We start from the raw sequence: 19199 nt of genomic DNA, 5'->3' as shown, positions 1-19199 counted from the left end.
TGACAATAGACTCATAGCTCGATAGAAAAATGGACCTGCCATCGAGGAGAAAGGAGGACTCTTCCCATATTTGAAAGCTTATTTCCCACCAGCGAGGATAACGAAACTGAGTATTGAGGCGAAGAAATGATGAGAGACGATGATGAGGACAAGGGTCTAGATTCCATAATCCAGTTGCAAAACATTGAGAGGAGAGTGGCAAGAGAAGGCCAAGATGAAGATCTAGGTAAACCTAAGAAAGAGGAAATCTGAGTTGGAAAGGGAGAGACATACAATGAAAGGTAAATAACATAGAGCATGAGAGGAGAATATTCATTAAGAGAGGATGCAAATCAATAAAAGAAGGTAGGGCACAAGAGATGGAGCCTTGCCATAAAACCTAGGAAGGAGGTATGAACCCAAAAGACGAATGAGCCCACAATTGAATCAACCTATGTGAAATGAAATAGAGAATAAACATAGCCAAATAGAGAGAGTTGATGCTAGATGCTAAGACATGTCCATGTAGAGGCTGAATATGAGTGTTCAGATGGATAATGACAAGGAGAAGCTTGTGCATATGAGCACAATTCCAACAATTTGTGGTATGATCAACTTTTAGAGCAGTGCATGATTTCTACTATGAATTATTTCTAATGCCAAGATAGTGAAAACTGACAGGCGGATGTTTCAGAGGCCAAAAGAAGTAATTTCACTTGTTTGAGAGATGTTAAGACAACAATTGAATCCTTGAATTCCCAAAGGGTTGAATTATGTGTGAATCTTGAGAGTTGTTTAACTATTTGGTGGAAGTTCCCATGGTGGGATTCTTGCATGCATAATGATAACATAAATCCATAGGAAATATCATTCCAATTACAGTTCGAGAATGGAGAGGAGCCACCATTAATTCCAATTGAGATCTATTGTACTCTCGTGTGCCTCCCACAGAGTTCCAATGACATCTCCCCTAATGCTAATTTTGTGTCATTACTAATTTACTAATGATATAACCAGAGTGTATGCATTGCGCTATGTAGAGTGGGAACCACAACCCCCTCTCAATTGTGTTATCATCATTCAAAGTGAAGAGGAAACTCCCACTCCTAAACACTTACTTTGAAAATTAGTAAAAACTATTATTAATTTAAACAAATTTATTTATTATTTAAATATAAAAATTAATATAATAACATTATGATATTCTTAATGCACACAGTTAAACCAAATAAAAGTTTAAACCAAACAAGTGAATAAAGGTTTAATTACATTTACAAATGAAGCATGCAAAATTTATGAACCACTCTAAAAATAACTACTACTATCCATATTAATGTGATCATCACATGTACCATTCTAAAATATGGTATTTTTAATGAGTATTTTAATTAACACAATTTATCAAAAATATTATTAAAAATTATAAATTAAGGATTTAAATAATAAGAAAAATATAAAAGACGGAAGTAAAATATGATCATAGTTTAGTTCCTAGCTAAATAAAAAAGTTGTAACTTGAATGCTTTAAAAAACAAAAATGGATTATAAACTTTGGAAGCTTGTTAGGCCAGTCATGAGAGTTACCAAGGAAAAAAAAACATTTATTATTATAAAAGGGATTTTTAAAAATGATTACTTTACTTTTCATATAGTATATTTATGAAGTAAATAACAATGCATTTTTTTTTCCATTCGTAAAGAAAAATTCCTATATTTTATCAGAGGAATATATTTTGTTTCATTTTTTTCATCCAAAACTAACTAAGAAAATCCAAAATTAACTTAAAAAAAATAAGATGGAATAAGATTGATTGCCTTTTGCAAGAAACAGATTTTTCTTATATATTTACAATTTTTTTATATTGGTATAAAAATTACAAACTTACTATCAATTATCTGCTAAAAACATTTCAAAAAATAGGAAGAAAATATTATCTTAATAACGATGGGATTTGGCCCAAAATTGTTACTGAAAGAAAGAAATATCAAAATTCCTTGAGAATTTGGGATAGAACATGTAGAATCATCCTAAATATTTACAAGAATACTCCTTGATATAAAAAAATTGTTCCCATTCCATTTGAAGACTTTCGAAAAGACCCCTAAAATACATATATATTTGCAACCCATTCTCAACTTAGAATCATTTCATCTTTGAATGACTTCTTGTTATCCTTGGAGAATTGATTTTCTTTTTTGTCCCCTTTTCTTTCTAGCCCAAATTTTCTGAAGATTCTAACATTCTACCATTCTTTAAGTGACCTCTACTGACAAGTTTCATTATTTTGACCTGAAGAAGGATCTTCCACTTTTACATGTTCAGCCCAAGAGGGAGCCTTTTCAATTTTGTTTTCTGGAGAAACACACTCAAAAGATTTGAACTTTTTAGAATGTTCTTGCCCTTGTCCAAAATTGGATGATCTGCCTCAATTTTTTTTTTCACATGAATTCTTGAGAGGAACCTTTGAGTTATCAAATTCTACCATGATGTCGGAGACCCCCTCACTACTGCTTTTAATTACTTGATTTATTGCTAGACCTCCTTGATCTTTATAAGAATCAATCCCGAGCTCTCGAAATTTAATGTCTTTTTGCAATTTGACCTGATTGAAAAGAATTGGAGGAGGATCTCCTTAGATATTGCGTAATTATCTGAATTGGTGCTCTCCCACCATTGTGGTTTTCATCTAATTTTCTTTGCCTATTTCTTCCTCACTTTGGGACAATTTTTAAACAAATGACCTGTCTCATAACAAACTCTACAATGAAAGGAAGAATTTTCTAATCCAATTTTTGCACCCATACATAACTGAGACTTGTTACCTTAATTTCAACAATAAATCCTTCGCTAAAATTCATTTCCACACAAATGCGATTATATGTGGGCTTAAGATAATATTTTTTATCTTCGCATTGACAATAGAATATATTCCCAAAGAATTACCAATAACATTCAAAGAAGTATGATTCCACATATGGAAAGAGAGATTGGGAAGCCTTACCCAAAATGGAACAATCAAAATTGATGTTGAAAGGCGATCAAAGGAGGGAAACAAAGGCTACTAAGAAAGCCATGCATTGCCCCAAAACCATAGGCCAGTTAAAAAAATCAAGGCTCTATCTTCAACTTTGTCAAAGACAATGACAAAGAAACCTCTTGCTAGAGGGTATATATTTAAATCATCATAGGTTAAATGTTTCTACTACTAAGAAATCCAATAATGGAGATTTACACTCCTCGACCACAGACCATTCAACCTGCAAATCAGACCAGCCTCTGAAAAAAATTAAGAGAAAATCAACCAGTAATGGAACCTCAATCGTAGGAGCTTTAAGCATAGGCATCCCAAGGGAATAAGAGCCATACAAAAGAAACACTACATTGCGAGATCTAGAGGGATGACTACTCAATGCAAATTTAACAGTGTCACAAAAACACTGGGTAGAAGCCGCTTGATGAGATATCTCCTAACTTGAGGCAAGAGCAGCACTCGTTTCATCGGAAATTAGCACATAGGGCATTAATAATACACTCAAGAAAGGCTCTAAGGATACATCACCCTTGACAGCGGTAGACTCATAGGTCGATAGCAAAAATGGGCATGCCGCTAAGGAGAAGGGAGGACTCTTCCCATATTTGAAAGCTTGTTTCTAACCAGCGAGGAGGGAAAAACTAAGTATTGAGGTGAAGAAATGAACATAGATGATGATGAGGATAAGGATATAGAAGCCATAATCCACCCGCAAAATTCCGAGAGGAGGGATCGGCCAGGGACAAAACCTAGTGGCTGCAATAGAGGTTCTGCAATGCCATTCTGGTAGCTTAAAACCTATAAAATAGCAATTTCCCCAAAAGGCACAAAGAGAGGCCGATATGATTGTTAAATTGAAAAGCTATATTTTGGTTTTCATAATCAAGCAAGAAATATTTCATCTTATGTACATCTAGGAAAAACCATAATGTTATTTGGGTAGGTCCATCACAAATGGAAACAATTTGTTCATAGTGAAATTGAGGCATAAACATTATGGAACTCTTTATATACCACCCACTAGGCAACTCAATCAAAATCACAACAAAGACAAAAGGGGGCAATATTAATATAGAAATCCCAACAACACAGTAACCTTCAATTGGAAATCCTCACCTGCCAATCTTCAAATTTACTATGAGCACATTATCTGGTATGTTGTGGAAATCTCTCGATTTATTGTTCATAAACAACCAAAACAAAAAGAATACCATTGCACAATGTTTGCTTGTGAAACCCAACAAATATGAGCTAACAAAGCTATGTATAAGAAATTACAATGTATGATAAATTGTTGTTGTTAACCTTCTGAAGAGTTATTATTTTTTCAAATCCAAACAATTGTGTCTCAAGGAATAAACCAAAAAATTCAATTGTAAGCAATTTCTTCAATTATTGACCAAGAAAATCTGAGCAATCTCTAACTGAACATGAAGCTTCACATTCTAGGATTTATCTTAGAAATTCACACAGTGATGCCAAGGCTATTTCTCTTCTTTCTAAATTTTCTATTATTCGTAGTTGGCTTAGATTTTCTAGCAAACACATTTGTGCAAGTTCCTCCAGGGATGCTTCAATCTATGTCATTACAGGAGAATACAAAGAAAATATGTATTAATCTCCTTAAGTAAAATTTATTTACAAGAATGGATATGTAGGATGGGGTCGATTGTAGGAGAGGAGTGGCTATAGTAAAACAAATGTATTAAAAAAAGGCTTAGGCAACAATGTCGAAGTTTATCTAGACAATGGTGATGTTGTAAAATAAGAAAGATGCAGAACGTAGAGGGAATAAGTTAAGGCAATGAAATCCAAGTTGAGGGTTCCAATACACTTAAAATTGAGGTGTACATACTCCATATTTTTCTATCACTCTTTAAATTTGAGCTTGTAACCTTTTTAACCATTAAACTTATTCAGATTATACTTAATATCTTAATTATTTAATTTATTGAATAAGTAACCAGGGAAAATTTTAAAGGCTAATGTTCGTAGGTGGGCTAATTTTCCATCCTTTTTCGAAGAAAAATATTCGCTAATTTCCATCTTTTCTAAAAACAATTCGCCCAAATTTTATAGTATAATAATATTTCACCTTAAAAATCGCCAAAATTTTATATAGAGACTATATAAAATTATTAGAAATTGTAATATTTTTATAAAAATATTGTCAAACATTTTATATATTGCATTTGATGGACTATGAGATTAACCAAGGTTTATAAACTTCACGATAAATTTTCATCCTTAAAATTTCCCCTATAAGTAACATAGATTTTTTGTCCCATAAATTATATCAAATATTTTATTATTATACCATTTTTTTAAATTTCATGAAATTACAAACTTTGATCATTAAATACTGGAAATAAATTTATTTATAAAATCTAAAATTTCAGTATATAAATTTATTTATAAAAGTTTAAATTTCAATATGCATACAATATTAAAAGATTATGGATGTGAATTGTGACTACATGCATCTCCCTAACCAAATTATATATACCATTGCAATTTTGTTTTGATGTCATGATAGCTAGATTGCATAAGCATGCATTCATATGAATTCTTATGAAATATAGCCTCATATTTGAACTTGAATACATTGATTCCAAACAAAATGGTAGAGATTACTAAAAATTGCTATTTTATCATATTTTGATAAGAATTTAATAAAACAAGTTTCATAATATTTTATTTTTTATGAAATTGTATTTAATGTTTTTTACTATTGTTCAAATGGTTAACAATTTAATATATTTAACAATTATAACCTAAATAAATTTCAGTACAAGATTAGATCAACACCCACCATTTAAGATGCCTTTATTTGTCTTAATTTTCCCAGTGGTTTTACAAAATTGCCAGATAAAGAGAAAGATGGGTAGACTTGAGGGTGGATGCTCCTCATTGATTTGGGAGAAACCCCATTCTAAGTTTGCCAAAGGATTGGTTATAAGCAAAAACAAGTTTGCCAAAGGATTGGGTATATGTACAAAAAATGTAGCAGAGAGATTTGGGAATTAAAGACCATATCTACATTCAAAATTCAAGATTCTCGATAAATACACTAGAAAGTAAGGCACTAACAAAGATCACATTAAATACTCGATTGAAAATGCTAAGCCTCACACAAAGCAAAGAATGTAGAATGCAGATTAAGCAGATGCAATTGAGAATTAGAAGTTTCAATTACAATGGTAGGAAACATATTCCAATTCTTTACAATTCCATGATGGTGTGGTGGATATGGGATTGAAAACAAAAAATAACCCCACCTTCTTCAAATTGAGAGAGTTCCTAAATTTCCTATGTGTGCACCTCTTTTACTCCAAACCAGTATCGTCCAAACAATCCCAACCATGATGATGAATATGCATAATGTTGCAACAACTATATCATATTTAAAATAAAAGCTCAACAATTTCCCAGTAAGGTTACATCTTATTATATGTAAAAACTTCAAACCATTGTGTCTAGCCACTTCTGGGACTCATTACAACTTATGCTCCCTTTTTTCCTTCAGTTTATCACCTTTTATACGGTTGTTTTGCCATCACCCTTAACTTACAAGGAAATACATATTGTTATTAATTCAGTGGGAATTAAAAGCTGTAGTCTTTTTTCACAAAGTCGAGATAACAAAACCAGATGTAGTACAATTGTATGTTGAAAGACAATAGTGCATGTGTATGTGCTATAAGCCACAATCATAAGCAACCTGAAGGTATCGAAAAGGCTTATAAATAACTTGGGCCTCCCAAGGAATGAGTACAAAATGCAATATCATGGGTCCAACCACCAATTGTATTTAATGCTACAATGACCCTCCTTCTCTAGAACTGGAAAAAAAGGTAAAACCTGTATGCTCAAACTGCAGCATAGACTTGTTTTCTTCATAGTTCGCTTTCATAAATTTGACATCATGGCTTTTTTCTACAAATTGGTAAATATGCCAAAGTTAAACTTAAAATGAGATCTTCATCCAAATGATATCATCATAAAGTTCATATTCTACTTGTACAAAACTATCCAAACAAACAACCTAAAAAAATTATTTGCTCTATTTTGAATGCACAATGAAACTAGCTTAGAACCTAGTGAAATAGCAACAATATTTTTACATTCTTCTTGAAAAAATGAAGTAGTTGTCCATATTACTCAAAGGTTATTTAAAAATGATCTTCATAGGTGAGTAAAAATACAATAATAGATGAAGTGAAATAACATAATGTGTAAAGAATGATCACTTCTCAAAAAAGACACAAATAGAATAAGTTCATAACATACAATATGTTTCAAAATCAGAAAGATAAATCTATACAGTCAAGATTACAAAGTTGTATCATTAACAAACAAATGTTATGAAAATTTAAATACAAGATTTAAGTGCATTTAAAGAAAAATATGATAAATTCACATATTTGACTAAGCCTTCCAAATTAAAAATAAATAATATATTTTTTTAGAAAACTTTCCAAATTAAAAATAAACAATATGTTTATAATGAATCGTTCCAAATTAAGAATAAGCAATATACATGTGTACTCATTCGAAAGAATGGCTTAATATATAAGTATTATGCCTAATTTTTTTTTAATACAAAACACGATTCTTTAACGCATCGACTATTTATCTCAATGAACTTAGACTTGACCTCCAATTAAGATTAGGAATTCAAATGTGACCACAAAACTTAAAAGTTAGTGAAATTCAATGGCCTCGTTCTGTGGGCCCAGGAAGAATTCAGAGAAAAAAAGAGAGTTGCCTCGGAGCATCGAGGCTTCTTTCGAGAGCTTGTCAAATTTTTGGTTTAATTACCTGAAAATGTGAGTGGAGATAAAATTAAATACTTGCAGTAGTGGTTCTATCACATAATTGCTGATATTGAATTATTATCTATATGATTATATTCAAATATATGTAAATATAAATGTAATTTTTTAATATAAGGTTGTATAATGTTTATTGGGAATAAACCTTACACATAGAGATATAGTAATATATGTAAATATAAATGATTTTTTTCTAATAATATTATTTTTAAGGTAGGTTTATGGGGGTAATTTAATTGAAAATCTAATTGGTGATGATGGTGTTACAAAGTAATATTTAAGTCATAAGATTTAAGTTTCAAATTTCTTGTGAGTCAAGCCAATAATAAAATAAATATGTTTTTAAGGTCATGGCTAAGTGAGACACCAAATTGGTGAATGCAAAAGGGAACTGCTTTCGTGTAAGGATTTGACTACTAAAATCTGTAGTGTAATGAATGATATAAGGGACATAAACAAAAAGCCCATTTCCTAAAATATATATTTTATGTGTAAAAAAAGTGTTGAAGAAGGTCGTGGAGGCGGCGTAGTGGTAAAGTCGGCCTTGTCATGACGGACTGGTCTTGTGTTCAATCCCGAGCAAGGTCGTAGCTCATCGTGCGAGTAGTTAGTCTAAACCGGGCCAAGCCCACTACCTTTTAAGGTCGTGGAGGCGGCGTAGTGGTAAAGTCGGCCTCGTCATGATGGACCGGTCTTGTGTTCAATCCCTAGCAAGGTCGTAGCTCGTTGTGCGAGTAGTTAGTCTAAACCGGGCCAAGCCCACTACCTTTTAAGCGGGCGTTTTGCATCTTTCGAACTTACGGATGAAAAACACCCTGCCCGCAAGAACTCCGTTAACCTAACTGTTGCACTCCCCTGATCCTCCGAGCTCACGCCGCCAGGCTCCTTCTGACAGCCTTCAATGGCTTCGCCTGCAGGAGGGTTGGGATCCTCCCCCCCTCCTCATACAACTCCAGCCTCTGACACTGAACAACACGCAATTCCTCTGACCCCTCCTGGCGGGTTCCCTGAACCAGATCAGTGAGAACAAAGGACGAACGGCAAAGCGATCCCATCAGCACAAAGCGATGCGGCTGACAAAGAACAAGATGCGCAACTAAAAGCCTCTTCGTCACAGCCAAAGGTGACCTCGGCTACCTGCATCCCGAAGGCTGCAGAAAGAATCAAAGTTGATCTTCCAAGTCATCGCATTAACGGAGAGATCCAGTACATGCAAGACCATGCACTAATAGGAAAGTTTCTTAGGTTTTGGCCCACTGAAAAGGCGCTGCAGGGATGGATAGCTTCAAAATGGAAGCCCAAAGGACAGGTTACCCTGCTGCTTGGACCGAAAGGCTTCTTCACAACCATTTTCCATTGTGTGGAAGACAAATCGCGCATATTTGAAGGTGGCCCGTATTTCTTCAACTCTTCAGGACTTTATCTCACGGAATGGAAGCCAAGGTTCAATCCTGACAAAGAAGATTTCAGCTGGGCTCCAGTATGGATACGCATGTATTCCCTCCCGGTGGAATATTGGAAAGAAGATACGCTAGCAGATATTGGCAACAAACTAGGGACCTTCATCAAAGTTGCAGAGGAAACAAAAACCCGCAAATATACCTCGTATGCCAGGATCTGTGTCCAGATGCACCTGACCAAAGCTCTAGCCAACTCGGTAAGTCTCTATCACGATGATTTTGAATGGACTCAGCCTTTAGATTACGAGCATATCCCCTTTCGTTGTTGTAAATGCCATGAACATGGCCATCTCTTCAGAGATTTCCCTCTGAACTTGCAGTCCAAATCTTCAACCAATGAATCCAATAAAGACTCAGAAGGATTCACTAAAGTTCCTAACTGCCGTAGGCATGCCAAGAAAAACCAGGTTGTCCCTTACAACTCCATCAAAACAGTAACCCAGAACAGATTCATCTCGCTTTCCTCTCCTGATCCTCAGGATAAACCAAGCTCTGAACCTCAGGAGAACACCTCCTTGCCCTCCTCCTCCCATTCTCCCTCTGCCCCCATGCAGTCCTCCATTCCTGTCACTTCTCGCCCTTCAACCAGTCCCCTTTTGGATAATAAAATGGTTTCGGACCTCGGCCCTTTCCCCTCTACCCAGGGGAAATCTGTTCTAGATTTCAACCAGCAGCCCTCGGCCATGGATCTAGATGCAGCTCTTGCTCTCAGTTTATAGGAAGTCGCAGATGTGGAAGACCAGAGTTCCCCTATCATCATGGAGGAAGATCCGGAGCATGTCAGCCTAGATGGTCTAGATATCTTCGAACTTGAAACGGCTTGAAAACATAAAGAATATAACTCAATTCCCCCTTGGCAAATCAACAGGCTTGAAGGAGTCTTAACCAAAGCGTAGCACAACAAAATTCTTGGAATACAAGCAGGAAGCCCTTGGGATGGAAAAAAAATTCTCAAAGAAACTAAGAAAAGAGGGTGCAAGACAGACCTACAAAGGACTATCATAGTAGGAGAAATACTTATGGAGTCAGGGAGATTCCCTAAGTTGACAAAGTTCTATAAACCCAAACCCCATTGTCCATGAAGCTCATCTCTTGGAACGTGAGAGGACTTAATATCCCCTCAAAACACCGTATGATAAAAAACCTTATTCGACAAGAAAAACCGTCAATCGTTTTTCTTCAAGAAACAAAAAGCAACAACACTGCTATAGAAAGAATTTGTAACAAAATCTGTGTAGGTAGCTGCTCAGTTTCAGTCGATTCCTATGGGGCTTCAAGGGGATTAGCCATTTTTTGAAATCCGCAGACTCTCACTCTATATGATTTTCATGCCACCCATCACCTCATCCAAGCATCATTCCATCTCATTGGCACCAACATCCATGGGCATCTCTCAAATGTGTATTTTCCGCAGACTCTTCAGCAAAAACTAGATCTTCTGGAAACTCTTACTATTCTCAATGAAAACAGGTGGTTCCCCCTCTGGATAGGTGGCGGAGACTTCAATATCATAAAATCAATGGAGGAGAAAAACGGAGGCAGAATCAGGCTAGAAAGTGACAGCAATGGCCTCAGAGAATTCATTCACAACAATCAACTCATGGATATTCCAACCTCCAATGGAGTCTTTACTTGGACCAATAAGCACAAGGGCATACATCATATAGACTCTAGGCTCGATAGGTTCCTCATTTCGGATAATGCAATTCATCTGGGAGGGGACTTCCACGCTTCTATCATACCCCAAGGAGGATCCGATCATTGGCCTATAATGTTACAATGGTCTCGACCGGGTACTCGTAGCAATAGACCTTTCCGATTTGAATCCTTCTGGCTCATAAATCCAAACTTCAAATCAGTGGTAAGCGAAGCATGGCAATCTTTCATCCCGCCAGAGGGTGCCAAAATGTATCAATTCCAACAAAAATTGAAAAATTTAAAACAAATCCTCAAAGGCTGGAATCGAACACAATTTGGCAACATCCAGGAGAATCGCAAGAGATTGGAACAGCAAATGAGCGTGCTTCAACAAACTCTCATCCTGGAAGGTAGGACAGAGGAGCAGACACATCAGGAGCAGATCCTCTGGAATCAAATAGAAGCTCGCAGGCAACAAGAGGAAATTCTCTGGCGTCAAAAATCTAGAATTAGGTGGCTCAAGGAGGGGGAGAAGAATACCAAATTCTTCCACAAAACTGCCATCCAAAGGAGAATGTATAATAACATTGCATTTATTAACAATCAACAAGGAACAAGATTAGAAGCACACGAAGATATGGAGAAGGAGTTCAAAGATTATTTTCAGGACATTCTCAGGGAGCCCATAGGTAACAGAGATCAGGCAATTAGGGCTATCACGCAGCACATTCCAAGAATCATAACGGAGGACCACAACAACAAACTGCTCCAGCCCACTTCACTCAGGGAGGTTGAAGAAGCAATGGCCCAACTTAAAGACGGCAAGGCACCTGGGCCTGATGGTTTCACGGCCAATTTCTTCCATGAGTTTTGGGAGCTCATCAAGACAGAGGTATGGGAACTAGTAGAGGAATCAAGAATTATGCACTGGATTCTTCCTTCCCTCAATGCAACCTTCTTAGCACTGGTACCTAAAGGTGAAGAACCAAATAAGCCTGATAAATACCATCCAATAGCGCTATGCAATGTCATCTATAAGCTCATTTCAAAAGTTATAGCGAATAGGCTCAAACCTCTCCTTCCTCTACTCATCTCTCCAGAGCAGACGGGTTATGTAGAAGGGCGGCAGATTATGGATGGTATAATCCTATCGAATGAGGTTATTCACTCTCTAAAGCTTCAAAAAAAACCAGGTATGATTCTAAAGTTGGATCTCTCTAAAGCCTTTGATAAACTCAGTTGGAATTACATTCACAAGATGTTATTAGCTTTTGGTTTCAATTCAACATGGACCAGATGGATTATGAATCTAATTTCCTCTCCTAGCATCTCTGTCTTGTTGAATGGTTCCCCCTCCTCGCCCTTCCGCCCCTCCCGTGGTATCAGGCAGGGGGATCCTCTTTCCCCATTCCTCTTTGTCCTTATGGCAGAAGGACTCAGCAGACTGCTCAAATCCGCTGTCTCCACTCAGGCTTTAAAAGGAATTTCCCTCCATGGACTTAATCCTCTTTCCCATCAATAGTTTGTAGACGACACAATGTTATTTGGTCATCCATCCTCTCAAGAGGCCTCTGTTTTCAAATCCCTGCTCTCCCTCTTCTATGACGCCTCTACCACCTCTATTAATGCTTCTACATCTCAGCTCTTCTTTTTCAATACTCCCCCTTCTACTCAAGGGAATATTGCTCGTATTCTGGGATTCACCATTGCCAAGCTCCCATCTAAATATCTGGGGGCTCCTCTACCTGATTCTGCCATCAAGCATGCTTCTTGGAGGACTCTCCTAGACAAATTAGAATCAAGGCTTTTGTCTTGGACTTTTCGCTCTCTAAACATGGCCAGCAGACTTGTCTTGATCAAATCGGTTCTCCAGGCAATGCCTTTGTATCTTTTTTCCATCATGGCAGCACCAAAATGGGTCCTTAAAGCAATCTGCAACCTTCAGTGCAACTTCCTATGGGGCTCCTCAGGCCTGAACAGAAAATGGGCTCTTGTCAACTGGAAAGAAGTATGCAAAATCAAATCTGAAGGTGGCCTAGGCTTAAGAGATCCTCTCCAAAGTAACAACACAATGGGAGCTCGAATATGGTGGAACTAGATCTCCAAGCCACACTCACCATGGGCAAGACTCTGGCAAGCAAAATATGCCCCAGGCAGCCAATGTAATGATCTTATCAAAATCAGCACAACAACCCAAGGGTCACTAATATGGAATGCCGCAAAGCTCCATAGTGCTTTCATTCAAGAGAATATTTTTTGGGAAATTCACTCAGGCACAACGGCAAGGTTCTGGGAAGATTCATGGCAACAACTCCCAAAACTAACAACTTTATTCCAAAAGCCACTATGGCAAACCCACATGCAGCAGGTGAACCTCACATTTATTCATCAATTCTGGAAACAGCCCATGCACCATGACTTCCAAATCTGGAAACCTGCTCGCCTCTGACAGATTTACTGGCAAGGAGAAACGCACACTGACATAGATCAAGAACTCAACTATAGAAGAATTCGACTCTCCAACCAGCAGGACAAACTAATATGGGGCCATACGCCCAAAGGAACATTCACCACCAAAGAAGCACACCAATTGCGCTATTCAGCTATCCAGACAGACAAGGATCAAATCTGGGAACAAGTCTGGCAACCAGGAGTTTGGCCTAAAGTCTCCACTTTTTTATGGCTCTTAAGTAAAAAGCGCATACTCACTTGGGATAATTTACAAAAGCGGGGATTCATTGGCCCATCAAGATGCCCAAACTGCAATCTCCACTCTGAAACAATTAGACATTTAATGGAAACATGTCCGCTAGCTACGCAACTTTGGGAGAGAATTGAAAAATGTAACAGGAGATCGGAAGCTCGGATGGAGGACATTACAGAAACCATAAGGAAATGGACCAAGAACCCTTTTAAAAGCCAGCTTCTTAACTCTCTCTGGAGTCTAATACTAGGCTTTCTTTATTGGATTCTCTGGAAGGAAAGAAACTACAGAATTTTCAACAACACACGCCGGCCAATAGAAGCTATGTGGCTCCTCCTAAAACAAAATCTTCAAGAAACTCTAGCTATCAGAACCTGGTATGACACAGATTTGCCAGAATCTCCGCAGGAATGCATCATTCTGAAGAACTGGAATCTGGACCTCTCCTTTCTAGCCAATGTTAAAGCTCGTCCTCCAACAAGCACAGCCTCTCCGCTATCCTGGTCCCCTCCTGCAATCAACTCTTACAAGCTGAATTTTGATGGGGCAGCCAAAGGTAATCCTGGGCCGACGGGATTTGGAGGAATCTTTAGAAGCCATACGGGAGCTATATTGCATATATATTATGGATCGATTGGCAAGGACACTAACAATGCAGCTGAGTTGGAAGGACTTTGGAAAGGGATCTGCATTGCAGAAAAAAAGCACTTCTTCCCTCTAGAGGTTGAAGGAGACTCATCCATCCTAATAGCCGCAGCCAACATAATATAAACCGGTACTACAGCAGCCAAAATAGCATCCAGTTGGAGACTGATCAGTAGATTCAAATCACTGGAGGAAAAGCTAAGAAATCCCTAAAGCATAACCTTTCAACATGTTAGAAGAACAACGAATCAAGTTGCAGATAGACTGGCCAACTAGGGCGCCACTCAGCAACTTCCCTACTTCTCTGGATCTCTTGAAATGACAGTAGATGAACAACTCAGACAGGATTGCGCTTCTTTGGTGCAGAAAGATCTCTCTCTCCCGAATGCGGGTGTTCAATCAGCGTAAGGGTACGAAGGTGGCGCTTCACATGGGCAGGTGTCAGCCCATGCGCGCCACGAGGAACCGTGCAGATCAAGTGAGCTGGTCTCACACAGGGTTATTAATGGGGTTCGTTTACTCCTCCATCTACCTCCTGGTAAATTGTGCAATGGCGCTTCATAATGTTCGTGCTCCCGCGGCCTCCTCGCATTTCTCTGTGGTTTCCTGGCATTCTTCGGCGGCCTCTTCGCATCCCTCTGCTGCCACTTCGCACTCCTCTGTGGTGTTGTGGGCAGCTCAGGGGCATTCACTCTCTGTGCCCAAGTCCGTCTCCGTCTCAGGCTTGAGCGTGTTTCAAGGGAATTTAGCTCCAATTCAACGAGCTCACGTTCTGGTCAGTTGCTCCCCTCCGTGTATTTGTGCGCTGGTCAATCCACTGCATACTGCAATGCCGAGAGAGCATCCAAGAATGGGTAGCAGACGCGGAGGCTCCCGTGGACGCGCCACCTCACAGAGGTCTGCCCCCATCTCTCCTTCCTCCTCGGTTGAGTTGGCACCTGAGCAAAATCGCCCTCAAGTTTCCAGGGCTGGAAGAGGCAGAGGTCACGGGCGTGGAAGGCAGGTTGAATGTGAGCATGCGGCGCATCCAACAGTCCGCTATCGTATCCCCTGCACTCTTGCCAATTCCACTTTCTTAGTCTCTGTTACGATAGAAAATTGTGCAAATCTCAGCGTTCAGGCAGCAGCTCATCAGGAAATTCCGCCAGATCAAGGGAAAGGGCCTCTAATTGACACTCAACGCCCAGTCACGGGAAGTTCCTCCTTGGCGACTCAAGCCGCCCCTGATGGTCCAAGCGAGCCTGCTCTGGGAGTCCCAACCGGCTCGGTGGTCCTTCGCTCAGACTCGGAAGACTCTTTGCAATTTGGGTGCAGGGTAGTGGAGGAACCCTACACTACGAATGACGACTAATCTTGGATGGCACTCTGCAATTCTGACTGTGTCAAGTCATAGTATATGTCTATATGTCTCTGTGTCGACTATTTGGAACTATGTTTATCTGTCCTTGTTCAGTGTTGCACAACAGTGCAATAGTTGTTTGTATCAGGTTGTCTGTTTCACAATGTTAGAGTCATAGCAGAAGATGTAACAGAAGGAAGTCTACCATTTTTGGAAGGTGTTCAGCTGTGCTAATTGTCAATCTCATGGCAAGATTTTCAAGGCTACGGCCTTGCTGTAACATTTTGAATCTTTTTGTATAATAATAGAAGTAGACAGATTGAGAAAAAAAAATGTTGAAATTACATTTTTTAAAGAGTCTTGCACATGACTTCTATTTGGGAAGTAGTCAAGTTAGATAGTGAAGGTTTCATTTTGCATTCAACTTTCACTCTCTTCCATGTTGTGAGTAATGCAATACATGTAGGAGTAATAATAGATCCATGTTTTCAATCTTTTGCAACATTTATAGACATATTAGGTGGGATAATGACAATGCACATAAGAATTTTGGATATTCCAATGTTGGGAGCATTGCATGAAGGCAAGTGATCATTATTTGGACATGCTAGCTACAATTATATGTTTTCTTATGAGCATTATGCTTTGTATTAGGCCTACCATGACCTAGCAAGACTTTTGGAGAATGCAAGAGGAAATATGAATGCTTAGGAAAGACCTAATTCCTATTTCATTGACATAATAACAATTGGTACTCTTTGAAGGATTCATATTGCGAGGGACTTTGTTAACAGATCTTCCTAGGGTCCATCAATGATGAATCCACACACAATCACAGAGAGTGATGCATGGTGTGTGAATCTGCAATAGTTAAAAGGTAATTGTAGGCACAAGTTGTTGTCATGCAAGGAACAAAGGTCAACATTTTTGAATTGGGAGCAACACTAAGGATTAAAGCTGATACTAGGGATAGGGAGGATGTCTTGTTATTGGAAATGGTTCACCATCAATAGACAAAGATTGTAGAGGAAGGTGGTTATTTTGAAGAGGCACACTATCAATGAGTTGGACACTCTCCAAACAAAAGTTCTTCTAGCAATGGCATTTTGGATTTTAAGCATAATCGCAATATCTGTTGTGTAAAAAACACTACACTAGCAAGTGCAAGACAAAAAGGAACAAAGAATGAAATTGAAGTCAAAAGGACTAAATAGCTCAAAGAACTAATTCAAATTACTTCATAAATATTGTGTATTATTGCTTGACATGGGTCCATATTTATAAGACTCCCTTGAGAGGGAACCAATGTGCATTAGGTTGGGGTCCCATGGTACATAGATATAGAAACTAGAAAATCACTTTATCATGTTTAGTAAACTAGTCCAAGAATAGGGTTGTAAGACCTAAAATAAGATAGGAGTCAATAATAGAGTTGGCTAAGGATAATATTAGCTAAAAATTAGTGATAATAAAAAGAAATAACTCATGCATGCAACTCTTAACGCCAAAATAGCAAGAAAACCCTAGAAATAGGACTAAAAGTTAAAGGATAAGATGAGTCGATAACAAAATTTCCCAAAATAAGAGAGGATGTGAGCACTCATGGATAAGGTAGTTACTAAATAGGGAAGACATACTAATGGACAAGAAATAGTCAAATCATTTCCTTGTCATTGCCACATGTCATCCTAGATGGCAACCCCCACTAAAAATAGACATTAAAAATAGGAAAATGCTAAAAATAGAAAGTGACCCTAAAGGGTATGGAATGTCTAGTATGTGATGAAAAGTGGTCATAATGTGCATGCATCCCAACATGACACACCCCACGATTGGTTCATCTGTGAGTGAGGACAAAAAAATTATTCAATAAATTCTTACTAAAGTGAGGCACAAAATGATAGGAGAAGACACGATGAACATTGATTTGAAGTTTTTTAAGATTGATTTCCATGCTTTGTGAGACATAATTTCTATTAGGAGTTTTTGTAATGATTTATCCCTCTAGAAGTACTTACAATTAATTTTTTGGTTTGAAAGTTAGAACATGGGACTAGAACATTATCACAATAAAGAAAAGCAGCTTATCTTATAATAAGTTTGTATAGAAGGTGTAGTGGTCAAATTTTAAGCATTACCACAACACTTTTTATAATACCAACATGCTTATTCCTATTTAAATTGAAAAAAAACGATAGTTGGGATTGCATACTCTCTTCTCAGCCATGGAGCTCTAAAATGAAGGGAAATTGGATCAAACAAGTGAATGTAAAGTGATAAGCAATTTATTAATCATATTCATAACTTCAATGTTAAAACCCTTGAGGTAGGGTAACACCGTATGATGATCCTTTTAGGGAAGGATAAACTCTTGTTTACTTGCCTCTTTGAGGGGGCGACCTTCCAACAAGCTTAGCTCCAACAAAATAAGAAGAAGTCTAAAATTTATATGAATTGGACCTTCTTTGGTTTGCCATCATTGGAGTAGAGTCTTTAAATCTTTGCTAAAATTATAATTTTCGATTGTTGAAATATATTTTTATTTTTAATTTAATGCAGATTGGATTCAACACCCTTGAATACCCATATAAAAACTTGATTTCACAATGAACTATCAATATTGCAAATTCCATCATTCCAAAATAATCGTGTTGGGATTTAGAAACAAATGTACGTTTCCCTTCCTATTATATTAAGTAGCAAAAAGAGTTCAAATTCATAAAATGTTTAAACTACAACATATAATAATATTCTGATACATGATACATAAGGAGGATCATATCCTTATTATAGCTAGCTAAAAATTCTTCAACATAATCAAATGTTAACTACATAGTGGGCCCAATCCACCTTAAATTGAATGAACACCATAAATACACCAACTCTAACATGCCTTTTAACCTCTAATATAATCTTATATATGTGTATAATGGGGCTTGAAGGGTCCCTTAAAGCTAGTATAAATATGGTGGGCATTCAATGTAAATTGGATTTGGTCTTCCATGTTTGATATTATTAATTAAGTCCCACTAAGTGGTTAGCACTTAATAAATGTAATGTAGCTTCATTAAAAGACCCACTAGGTAGTTAGTATTTTGTTGTGATTAGGGCTTTCTTTCTAGATATAAATAAGGATGGGGTCCTCTTTATGAATAATGTTTTGGAGAATATTGTATTGGAGCATAGTTCCTTAGGAGGTTTCCTCCTCTTAGATGCAAGTGAACAAGAGTTATTCCTTTCATAAAATGATCATTATGTGGTGTTGAAATGCCATAAGGGTATTTGGTATATGAAGTTAAAGGGATTTTCTATCATATTATTAAACATATCATTTGTAGTTAATGATCATATCACTTGGTATTAGAGCTCTTTCTTTTACAAAAATTAGGAAGAATTAGTCTTTCCTTTTTTTCTTTTCTTTCTTAAAATAGTTTTTCAAGAGGAAAAATAGGGTTGTGACAATTAGATACATTTATGAAGATTTTTGTGTAGAATCTAAAGAAAAAAATTGTAGATCGAAATTCCTCTAAATTTTTTTCTTTAATAGTAGTTTGGGGAGTGAACATA

The 19199-nt window shown here is 37.3% G+C and overlaps 1 protein-coding gene across 1 annotated transcript; it reads left to right on the top strand.

Annotated features, from left to right (window-relative positions):
* The first annotated feature begins 10825 nt into the window (after window positions 1-10825).
* LOC149264958 (uncharacterized) lies at window positions 10826-14419 on the top strand. The gene is made up of 4 exons (XM_089401316.1): window positions 10826-11167; window positions 11294-12083; window positions 12474-12952; window positions 13397-14419. Exons 1-4 carry the CDS (start codon window positions 10826-10828, stop codon window positions 14417-14419), a joined length of 2634 nt encoding a protein of 877 aa, XP_089257442.1.
* The last annotated feature ends 4780 nt before the right edge of the window (window positions 14420-19199 follow it).

The sequence above is a fragment of the Pinus tabuliformis genome, chromosome 6 (assembly GCF_031772625.1).
Source record: "Pinus tabuliformis cultivar Carrire ecotype Pingquan chromosome 6, CPIR1, whole genome shotgun sequence".
Taxonomy (NCBI): Eukaryota; Viridiplantae; Streptophyta; class Pinopsida; order Pinales; family Pinaceae; genus Pinus; species Pinus tabuliformis.
Note: the sequence above shows the minus strand (reverse complement) of the source record. Positions and strands in the feature narration are given on the sequence as shown.

Bases quoted from the DNA above. Each gene is read 5' to 3' on its own strand.
- LOC149264958 (XM_089401316.1), top strand. From the start codon at position 10,826: ATGGAGGAGAAAAACGGAGGCAGAATCAGGCTAGAAAGTGACAGCAAT. The intron at 11,168-11,293 runs GTAAGCGAAGCA...GGCAACATCCAG, and splicing joins ATCCAAACTTCAAATCAGTG to GAGAATCGCAAGAGATTGGA. The intron at 12,084-12,473 runs GTATAATCCTAT...AATAGTTTGTAG, and splicing joins AGGGCGGCAGATTATGGATG to ACGACACAATGTTATTTGGT.